This window comes from Pyxicephalus adspersus, chromosome 5 (genome assembly GCF_032062135.1).
Source record: "Pyxicephalus adspersus chromosome 5, UCB_Pads_2.0, whole genome shotgun sequence".
NCBI classification, from domain to species: domain Eukaryota; kingdom Metazoa; phylum Chordata; class Amphibia; order Anura; family Pyxicephalidae; genus Pyxicephalus; species Pyxicephalus adspersus.
Window position 1 is genome coordinate 48,335,470 of NC_092862.1, and position 12,037 is coordinate 48,347,506.

General features: G+C 36.7%; 1 protein-coding gene across 4 annotated transcripts in view; it reads left to right on the forward strand.

The window, feature by feature from the left end:
• The window catches only part of MTCL1 (microtubule crosslinking factor 1), a 91,469-nt gene that overhangs the window by 26,383 nt on the left and 53,049 nt on the right, over positions 1-12,037 (forward strand). For all 4 annotated transcript variants that reach the window (XM_072411429.1, XM_072411426.1, XM_072411428.1 and 1 more), the window contains exon 3: positions 569-727. In XM_072411429.1, coding sequence (XP_072267530.1) covers positions 569-727 — 159 coding nt within the window. The remainder of the gene's footprint in view (positions 1-568; positions 728-12,037) is intronic.

Below are 12,037 nucleotides of genomic sequence, written 5' to 3' on the forward strand. Positions count from 1 at the left end.
TTTATAGATATTTTGGATTTTTTTTTCGTTTAGGTAGGTGATTGAAGTTATAAACTTTTGGGATACCATTGTATAAAACCTGAAGAAATGACCCAAGCTGTGAAATTCTTGTATCTTTAAGTTGGCCAAAAGAGTAATGCTCAAACTCCAAACGTTTTTCTCCTAGAAATCACTGCATTTACCTTAGTAATGTAAAAGGCAAACATATAAGGATGTAAAGTCCAAATTCAAAAGTAACTTAATTTATCCTGAAATAAAAGCATAACAAATAAAAAGGGCCAGACCCTAAACTTAAAAAGCAAAATATGCTGTTTATGTTTATTCTCACCATTTGCTGAACTGCCATGAAAAGGTGTTAAAAACCAACTATTAAAGAAAAAACTTAAATAGTATACAAATGCCTAAGCAAGGGTGACATCATCCTTCTTGCAACAGTAGTTTTAGGAATATAGATTATTAAAAGTCTCATTGGGGGAACTGCTGTGTATTATAATGATAAGAATCGTATAGAAATAATTATGTGTTTTGTAAAAAAAATCGGCTTATTTATGTCTTTATGTTTTGACAGGTAGCCAAAGATGTATCTGTTAGATTGCACCATGAACTGGAGAATGTGGAAGAGAAGCGAATCAAAGCAGAAGATGAGAATGAAATATTGCGTCAGCAAATCATTGAAATGGAGGTGTCCAAGCAGGCATTGCATAACGAACTGGACAGAGCAAAGGAGGTAAAGAGAGCTCACAAATAAGTATCTGTTTTATATTGGTACTATATATTGATTAAATATAATATCCCACAGTTTGGCCATAGCTGCCTTTATTTAAGTGGTCAAGTGTCCAATGCCAGGTACATTCTTTGGCTCTCCATACACACACAGTTATAGGGTGCTTTTTGTATACTTACCTTTTTCTAAGGTCTTTGAACAGTTATATGACATGCAGGGTCCTCTGTGAATCTTCTGGTGTTGGGTGGTAACATAGAGTGCAGCACCTGGGTGTTAGGACCAAATTATGTTAGGCACAGTGGTGGTCCATGATGCCCTACACTCACCCTCTCAGTTTTCTGCTATGAATTTCCAATAGTAGTACCTAAAGCTCTTTAAGTATGTAAAGCTTCATCATGCTGCCTGCTGAAGTAAGTGAGGTAAGTGAGGTAAGAAAGTGTAAATATTGTTTTTCATCACCCAACAGTCCCTTTAGCTATTCCTGTCTGCATGCCTTTTAAATCTAAATGACAAGTGAAAGTTTATTTTGCAAAACGAACTTTCCCTTGGTCACCTTCCCCAATCATGGGGATCATGGTGGTCATATCATCAGAGACCACAGAGACTGATCTCCAATCACTGTCCGGGTGCCAAAGGTGTGAGCTGCACAGTGCCCCTATAGATATCTCTAAGGGAGCATGCAGCAACACAATTCAAAGTTTGGGAATATGAAGTTAACTCATGTTCATCTGGTTGGTATTAAGCCTATGCCACAAAGCATGTGTACTTATGTATAATATATTTATTTTCCTAATGTGCTGACTTCTATATATATGAATAAATGTAGCAGGCACCTTACATTTTTTATATTCTTGTTAACAGCAGGGCATGTTCTTTGACCTCTCAGAAGTGCAGTATGGCTTTCAGGTTACATTTAATGGTAAATTGTTTTGCCCATCCCTGGAATACCACATGTATTCTTATATTCAATAGTTAATAAAAAGGTTTTTGAGGATATGCTTTACAATAACAGTACCAAATAATACCAAATTAAACCTAATAAAACGTGTTATACATTTCCTGCAAATTATTGTTTGCAGTTGTTTTTTTTTTTCTATTTTGTTTTTGGTGGCAATATGGATCACCATCATAAAACACAGATGTTCTCATTCATTTGAATCAGTAATATCTCATTATTATAACTAAAGCTGTAAGCAATAAAGCTGTTCACACCGTAGATCAATAGACTTAAATGAGGGCTGCTATTGTGGTAACTAAGCAGCTGTTAAGGTAAAAAAATTGTGTTTCCTATGTGAGTTATGTGGATTGGTCATGATTTCGGGATATATATTCAGGCTTCCATTGTCATCCTGTACAAAACAGCCAGATTGTATCCACACAAAATAGTGACAAGAGGTTATCAATGGTCGTAGCTTGCAGCTGCCACTATATCAGCTCCTTCTGTGAAAGTAATGTGGATGGACCGTGAAATGACTCTTTAAAGCACAACAGATATTATTCAGGCCTGATAAGGCGTACAACTAGATGGTCAATATTAACTAACCTCTGTGTTTCGGTTTTACAAATGATCCTTTTGATTTGCTATACTATTCTTGTCTGCTTTGAGAACGTGTTTGGTAGTTTAACTAAAACACACATCCATGGTGTCACTTTATAAGGTTTTTTTAATGACACGTATTTGACACAATCAATTTCTCAATGGCAAGCTATTCAACAGTAAAAAAAAAAAAACAACAAAAATTGTCTTTATGCATGTTCATGTTTGGCTATATACTAGACCTAAGCATTATGTAAATCAAATTCACTATGTGGCTATTTGTAGACATAGGTGGCATCACTGTTAAAATTGATAACTGGATGTCTTAATAAGTAGGAATACAGTGTGATGCACTAACATGTTATAGTCTGAATGTAACTAAGAACCAAGGGAACAAAAGTTGCAAACCAAACCGATCACTAACATCACATTGAGAAAATAATCCCCCCCTTCTGATATACAGTTGCTATAAGTTATTCTGTCTCCTTTGTGTTGGATTCATGCTGTTGATATTTGCCAAGAAAACCTCTAGACAGTTGCCTGGCTGGTCTTCAGATACCATTGGGGGCGACCCTGCTGAATAGCACAAAGCACAGGGAGGATTAAATGCAGGGTAGCAGCTGCGTGGGGATTTATTATGAATAGTTTAAATGGTTTTGTTAAAGGAGTGAATGGAGCTTGGCTGGCAGCAAAGAAAGAGAAGTAAAGGGGTGGGGGTGTCTGCCATCCTGCAACCTCACTCCACAGCTGACAAGCCCTCATTACTGGTAATGAAAATGGACAGCACTAGTATCTTTGCTTGTAAAGAGATCTTCTGGCTTTAAGACATTAATTTATTCAGCAATGTATAACAATCTCCCCCCCATGTGTATTTACTATGTATTCCTGCATCTCACATTGTTCTAAGTTGTTAATGAAATGTCATAGGGGGGTGGCACAGTTTGTGAATGTCACCCCTCTGTGTCCTTAATTGTCACATATAACATGCAAATTAGCTGGCTGTCAGTCTTCACATCAGATTTTCTTAACCCTTATCAACTCTGGATCATATAAACATATTACTAATGACAGTGGACTACAATAAAGCTGCCTGTTTATAAAACTGGACTCATCACAGCTTTATCATATGATTCAGATGATTTTATCTACAATGTAAAGAGATTGTGCTCCTTTTTTTTGGAAAATCAGAGATTAATCACCTAAACCACCTGCAGCTTCCCAATATTGCACATTAGATCAGGGGTGTCAAACTCAAATACACAGTGGGCCAAAATTAAAAACTTAGACAAAGTCCTTGGCCAAACTTGAAACTAAAATAGCACTGCTTCTAAAATTCTTTGCGCCGAGAAAACAGTCCAATGCGGGGCTTAATGTTATGAGTGGCTGGAACGCCCTCTTCACTGAAATAGCACCGCTACTACAATTCCCTGCGTCTATAAAACAGTCCAATGTGGGGCCACACATAGGCAGGGAAGCCGCTGGTCCACGGACACGAGTGATGCCCCTACTACAATTCCCGGCATTATTTGCATCTATAAAACAGTTAAATGCGGCACCACGCAAAGAGGCTGTTGGTCTATAGACGCGAGTGATGCCGGGAATTGTAGTAGCTCCGCTATTTCACTGCAGCCACGGCCCAGCTGCAATTTATATTTAGGATTCCAAATTCATATTTGCGGAAAAAGACTATGCGGGCCACAGTTTGACACCCCTGACATAAGTAGACCCTTCACTGCCCAATTGTAGTGACTGAATTTGTCATCTGTTAGTAAACCTTCATTCTTTGTTACACATTGATGCTGGTGATATCCTCAGTCATTTTATAGCCAGTTCTTGTCTATATGCATGCGCTTTAATGGCATCTGCTTTCTTTGTGGATTAGGCCTCCTTAGTGTGTATAGAAACTTTGCTTGCAGGTCCATAAAAAGCCATGTTGTTGGTGACAATAAAAGGGTGCAGTAGAGTAAACTGGTATTATAGTAAGAAAGCTGCAGACCTTAAAATTTTAAGAAAATGTTGAAAGTACATTCACATGGTAATGCTTATATGGGATTTTAGTGTTAAATACTTTAAGGCCCAGTGTACAACACACAAAGAGGCACAGCAAGCTTCAAAAGGCCTTTGAGTTGAATGGCTTCCTGTACACAAGGGCTTTGTAAAAGCAGCTGTGTCATTTTACAGAATGTTAGCTGCAGCTTCTACCTGGGTAGAAGAGGATTCAAGATTCTGTGTATGGAGAGTTATTAGCACATCTAATACTTGGTCTGCAGCACTGATTAGGATTTCAGATGTGCAGTAGATTGCATTGCTTCTCTTTCAGGTCTCTTCCAAGTGAATGAATGTGGGAAAATGAGCCAGGAGTGATAGCTAAAAGTCACACTGGCACTGACTGAATTTATTTGTGTCACCTGTTAGCTGAACAGAAACATAAGGGTAAAAGAAAGGGTAAACCCTCCTGCTAGTATATAACTAACAATAAATAATAAATGAAAACATAAGATCTAACCCTTCCACTGGATATCTAAAATGAGAAACCCCAAAACAATCCTAGCACAGCTGGGCTTCTATGTAGGTAACAAACAACTATACCATGACACTTTGAAACAATCTTGGCAATTTTCATACATTGTATAAAGTAATACTCGGCTTTCAGCCAGAACCAATTATTGGAGCAAATTCCATATATAATATACAGTATTACCAAAGCAAAATGCATCTGCTTTCCTTTAGTAGTTTGTGATTGCTTATATTAATTACATTTAGTATGTTGATTATACTGAAATAACTATATTCAGCTCCCATCAGTTACAAAACAAAACATTATTGTATTTGACAATAAAGAAACATGAATGCATATTTTCAGCTTTAAAAAGATCAGAATGTATTCATGGTGGTAAAGCCTTTTCAATACAAATTATCTTATTTTGTTGATACAAATTAAAGCATGGCTGACAGCTCCACAGCATGCAACATCATACCTTTACAGCATCATCTTCATGGAATTTGTACACCATCCACTGAAAGGTCTGCTTATCCTGCCAAAACCCCATCCCCCTTCCCAAATCATCTAATATATGTATATAAAAATGTACCTGTTGCAATTTTACTTACCTTACCCTGTCTTCTGCATCACTGGGCGTGACATCACTGTTGTTTAACGTTGAGTCCAATGGAATGTAGAGCCGGCAAAATCAAACAAGGGGATACTCCAGTCTATTGCAAGAGTGTCTTCCTATGAGATTTCACCTGTTCTACATTCCAGAGGACTCTGCCCTGAAGGGCTGTAATGTCATCCGTGCCCAGACATGGCAAGAAGATGATGGGAGGGGTAAGGTAAGAACGATTGTGCCTTTCTCCTTAACAGGTAAATTTTTCACCTGATTTGGGGAGGGGATCCAGTCAACATAGGCAGACTTTATCCATTTTACTGGAAGGTCTGGTTTAAAAGGTGTAGTTATGTTTCTATGCAAATGCATTTTTTTGGAATTGCAAAGGCAACACCTACCCCTTATTGTGACATTGCTGAATAACATGTTGAGGGTTGCACTGGCATATTACTAGCTTGATGTAATACTTTATTGGACCTACTATCTGGCTAGAAACCTTAGTTTAAATTGTATATAGTACAGGTTTATTTGAATGTTTGTGTTCAGACTGTAGAGTCCAAAGAAAGGAAAAAAGTCTCTGGACTTCATCTTATGGCAGTCTCCTCCTTGTATCAGTTTGAATTTTTCACATGTGCAAAACTGGAAGGTCTTGTCATTTCACATTATCAGAGTCTAATGTAATGTGCCAGCGAATGGGCTGAGTAGGGTGTACAGTAGAATTCCACAGTAATTTCTTGGCAAGAGCAGATTGTGCCGTGTACTCTGCAACATGCTGAAGAATGTGAGAGCATTAAAAGCAGCTGAAGGACAGAGCCAACCGGATTATTGCTTGCTAATTTTTATTCTTTATTAATACCAAAGAATAAACATTTATTTGCATTAAAACAGTTAATAAACTCTTTTTGTATACCTTTATGTTTCATGTGCCAGAATTCATGAGTAATTAAATAAGTAATTCCCTTCAGATTTTCTCATGATTCACGTACCTCTGCCACACTAAATACCATAAGGTAAGTCTGCTGACTGCCTTCAGTAGCATCAGTTTTTTTTTCTCCCCTTCCTAGACGGTTTATATCCTACAAAGAAAGACAGCAGAGAGAACAGGTGCCTAGGGCTTGTTCCCAATCTCAATTCAGTGCAGTTACTGCTTACCAGGCATCCTATTTCAACCTCTAGGCATCCATGAGTGTTTGAAGGCAGTTATGACAGCTAGTAATAGGCATCAAACACCTGATAGTAGCTGTTTTCTGTTTCAGTTGTCTTGCACAAAAACTGGATGAATATAGTAAACATAAAAATATAATTTGTTGTTTTATCTTCCTCCCAATTGGTTTATAAACTGCTGTGTTTTCTGTAGAAAACAGATAGGAAACCTCAACTGCTTCATACCTGTCTGCATAACAAGACTTTAAGACATTGATCAACATTCACATGCACGCTGTCTAAATTAAAGATGATTTTCTGTCTGATGGGTGAATCGCTGCCTACAGATTCTTGGGTCAATTCCAAATGGGTTGTAAATGTCACTGAGTTTAAACATGCATCAACTTTCTGTCCCTATTGCAATATGTTTGTAGTTGTACACAGGCCTGTTTATATATTCTTAGTGTATTTGCTTTATTTTGTGACTCTTCAATTTGTTTTTATTTTACAAAACATTATTTTATATTGAACTTTAAAAAATCTGCCATAGTAACACTGTAGTTGCCCAACAACTTCTAAGGCAGTATTAGGTGCAGAAAGCTTTGGCAGCAAAGTGTGCTTTGCAGAGACGCAGAGTGTCATTTAGTAGTAGAGTGTCCTTAGAAAATGTTCTGGACTATTGACATCTATGTATGTGATACAATCTGACATCACAGTCTTCTGTTACTGGGCCTGACTTATGAAAGCTCTCCAAGGCTGGAGAGGATACACTTTCATGAGTGAAGCTGGGTAATCCAGCAAACCTGGAATGAATTTTGCTAGCAAATGTTTTGAATCCTGGACCAGATCCATTCCAGGTTTGCTGGATCACCCAGTTTCAATGTTGAAAGTGTATAATCTGCAGCTTTTAAGAGCTTTAATAAATCAGTGCCACTAACAGAAGACTGTGATGTAAACGAAAAGTTATGCTTCTTCTTGTGTTGACGTGGACTTACCTATTATATCAGCCTTTGTCTATGGGTGTCCCTAATGACAGCTGACATGTTCCTGTTTGCTGAGAAGTGACTTGGTTAAACCGACAGATGGCATTTAATTATTTAATGAATGGTTACCAATTCATTCATACCCACAGCTTTTAGGAAATTTTAATAGTGGACTGGATTGACTGTGGAATTGACCAAACAGATGGAGGCTTCCTTCCACTCCACCGATATCATGATGGTCAAAACTGTTGGCTTTGGTTAATTTTGTGTCTGAAAGCTGCTTGAAAGTGTTTGGGAAAAATTACCAATCGTATGGATGGCCATGGAAACGCAGAATAACCAGTCCCCCTCAGTTCAGATAGATTATGGAATTAATAATTCCCTATTTCAGTGTTTTTCCACCTATGTCTCACTTGGGAGATTTTCTGTCACTTTCAGCTTGATAAAAACAACTAGCCATGGAAGGAATTTTTTCCAAATTGAGGTTCCCACGTATGGAGTTGTTACTTGAACAGGTGTCCTCATTGGAATATTTCCTGAATTTTTCAGTTATGTTGACAACTTAATACTAAGACCATGAAATTTGACTGAAAAAAATACTTTTACTGCAAATCAAAATTTAACAAGTACATTACTTAACTCAAAATTTTGATTACAATCACCTTAGCATAAGGACAATTCAAAATTACTAAATCACTAAAAAAAGGGAATTTTCTCTCTAGTAAAAAATAAAAAAGTATTCTAACCCCTTACCACTTTATGTAAAATACAGTATACAGTAATGTATAAATGTATTTTACAGTATAAAGGTAATGTGACTACAAATGGACCAAGAGAAGGCAAATGTTATCTTCCTAGTTCTACAGGCATGAATTATGTTTCCTCTATTATAATTATTGTTGGATATTTGAGTTGCCTACAGACACAAATTGTTCCATTTCTTATGACAATGCTATATGTTAGGATAATAAACTAATAAATATTTCAGGTTTTCATACAAGCCTGTATGAAACATACCACATCTATCATAGTGTTTGAAAAATAAAACTTTATTTCCTAAGTCTTTACCTGTCTGTGTTGTCCAAAGAAAAAAATATTTGGAATGGAAAACTTGATTTTTTGCTGCTGTGTTGGTTAAAAAATGGAAGACGGGAAGCAGTTATAATTACCTTATTAACCTTATTAATGTGTGCAGAGAAAACAGACATGGGTAGGATATGTGTTATGTGTGCCTAGGAGAAAATTCACAATAGTGATGGTAGCTTTTAAGTGTAACTCTGTTGCTGTGCATTGCTGTAGAAGCAATTAGCATGGTGCTGTTAATTATTCATGACTTTCATTCCTCTCTCATTTCTATTAAAGAACCATTTTTATTTTACTGTGTAAGGCACAGTTGTGTTTTGTTTGTTAGAGACAATCATTAAAAAAAATCAGTTGTAATCTTTAATGCCGTATTGATCAATAGTTTTATAGGGTAAGCTCATTCTGCATTAAAAATGGAAGACTATACTGTTATTTGTACCTCGATGATGATCCTAATGAGCTTACTGACATGGCAGTGTGGATTTTTTTTTTTTTGCATTAATGAGATTGCCATATTGATCTTTTAAGCTTAAGAAATATCCTTCCTTGGAAGGATATGCAAGTTTTCACTAACGCAATTAGCAATATAGCCTTATATAAATAAAGTCAGCATTGTACAGCAAAAGAAGTAGTTTGTACTAGGCAATTGTGGAGCTGAACCAATCATTTTAACTTTTCAACCTAGCCTGTATATTTATTTCTAAATACATAATATAAGGTTACATTGTTCGTTGACTTCAACCAAAATTTATTGTATACTCCTTATAAAGTCTACATACAGTGGACTTGAGTAAGCAGATAACATTTGTTTCTGGCTTTCCCTACTCACTTGTGTGGTGATATTTTGTATAAGCCATTGGCTGGTTTATTGGATGACTCCCTGTGTTTTATTACCTGCTTTTAAGTCGGATCTTATTCACCAATTTAGGGGACAAGTTTGGTGCTCCAGTCACTTCTGTGCCCAAACTATGCTTCATGTTTTTCACGGAATGGCTGCTTTTTAGGCCATAATTTTAAAATCCCCATTTCCCCTTCAAAAGCAGATACACCTAGCAATATATACTTCTTATATGTCTTTTTGCTACAGTAAGCATGGTCAGGATTTGATGCCTCTGTCATGCTAGGTTCAGAAATTAAAAAAATGTTGTTGCTGATTGCAGACAGCAGGAAGGGGGAATTGAGACGTTACAGTTATCACCAGAATAGATAGACAAAATCCTGGACAAAATTTTTTAATCATCTGCCTGGAACCTTCTTCTGGTAGGTACTAGCCACTAAATCTAGCCTCTTGTTCTTGGCCTATATCACTTTGCCCTTGTCAAATTCTACAATAGCCATACATGGAGTTGATATTTTCAAACCCCCAAAAACCTTTATTCCAAAGAGAAAAGCGGGGGGTCATATATGATTTAAAGGGCAATAGGTTGGTAACCCCATCTGTTGAGTCACAATTAAAAATTTGACCTGATTTAAAACACTGTTGGTTATATGTAAAAGTTGCAGAAAATAATAAACCTATTAGTAAGCTGAACTTTTGAAAATAAACTAATTAGCTAGTATTTGATTGAATGCTATTTCCAATTTATTGCATCTTTTAAAGTCAACCCTGGTAAGCATCCATTGTAAATACATGAACGAGCATACAAAAACATAATCTGCACATTTGCCATTTTTCCTTTTTTAAATAAACTTCAATAAAATGTTGGTTTGTTCTCGTGGGCAGTTAATTGCAAACATGATGGCTGCAGAAACAAGCAGCTTGATTATGTTTAAATCTTAAATAAAACAGAATTTTAATGTGACTGTAGAGTAGCTTCGCAAGGTGAATATAGAAGACCTATAGTTACTAAAATAAATTAATATATTCTTTAAATCTGAGGATTTGGCATGTGGTCACTGTATTGTGCATTGGAAAAAACTTCAGTATGAGTACATCCTGCTTTAGAATTTTTAGACAATCTTGTTAAGCCATCTAGTTTTCTGTATAGTAGCCAGGCTATGGTGGATCTACCAAACTTAGACAAATCCTGTTGTCTGGCTCAGGAACTGAGCAGGACTAATGTCCCATGTAGCCTGGTGAATTAAAGTTAACAGTAGGTCATAAAGACCCTGGTCTCTGAGGAAAGTACATCTGGTGCTTCAATTAGAGTAGGTATAACATGTTTATGATCTTTAGATCTCCCTAGGATCTCCTAATGTGTTTTATTCTTTTGTATGTACCTGGTTGCAATAGTGTCTTTATGCCATTGCTTGTTATCCTACCTGCCTATGTACCAAAGCCATGTAATGCCATTACCGCAAAAATACAATTCCCCCCTATTTTATAGTACAATAATGTTAAAGGAAGACATACTGGATAAGGATAAAAATATTCTTTTGTGTTAACTGGGTCAGGGACATGTGGTTGGGAGAGCAGAGGACATTGCAGTGATAGGCATGGACATTTTTGGTGAATACTCTGGAGCCGAGCAGTCAGTGTAAGCTAAAGAAGGCATAGTTAAGCTGTGAATTTGGGATAAAGAGGGTGCTGCACTGTATATTGGACTAAATAAGGTGTTGTGCGATGATCTAAAAGGTTTTTTTTTACAAGTTAAACTAAAGAGGAATTTGTGCTATAGTATTTGTTAAACAGTAAATTCGATCCAAAGAAGTTGCATCATATCAGTAAATTGTGTATGTAAAAGACTCTATTTAAATAGACAAAGTAACATTTATTTATTTTAAAATCCAGTCCATGGTTAAAGATGCAACTGCTTTTCCAGCCTGTCCTTCAACTGCTCTGGGGATTTGTCACTGAACGGTAAATGCATATTCACCGCTAATATGCAATGTGTGCTGAAAGGCCAGTCTGCTTTAACATGTGAATTCATTGTAGTCAGGTGCTTACAAGTTGGAGGCAAGATACAAGGGAGAGCGCTGTGTGTGCTGGGGTGAAATCTTACTAACAGTAACAGTTCTGTTAAACTGAATCAACCAGGGAGAAAGTGAAAGTTCTACTTAGTTTTATTCTATATAGGATAGTCCTAACAAAGTATATTTGTATCTATTATGAAGAAAACAAAGCTTTTGTTTTCTTTGCATTTAGTAAGTTTCGGTCAAGGTTTTGGACCACCAGATTATTTGTTTGCTTTATGCTATGGACATCTTGTACAAATGCTTCTTGTAAAAAGTTTTCATTCAATGAACTGTGTTTGTTTATTGGCTATCTGAAAAAAGTGCAGGGAAAAGACTTCCGCTGTTTTGTGCATTGTAACTGTTGCCACTAGTTGAGCCCCTGTCCTTCTTACAAGATAGATATATAGGCAGTACTTCATATGAAGGGGTTTACCATATTTTTCGGACCATTAGACGCTCCGGACTATAAGACGCACCAGGTTTTCCGCACGGGAAAACAAGAAAAAAAAAATTCATTTGATTTCCCCTGAGATCCAGCGTGCGGCACTTGTGCCCGCCCATGAAG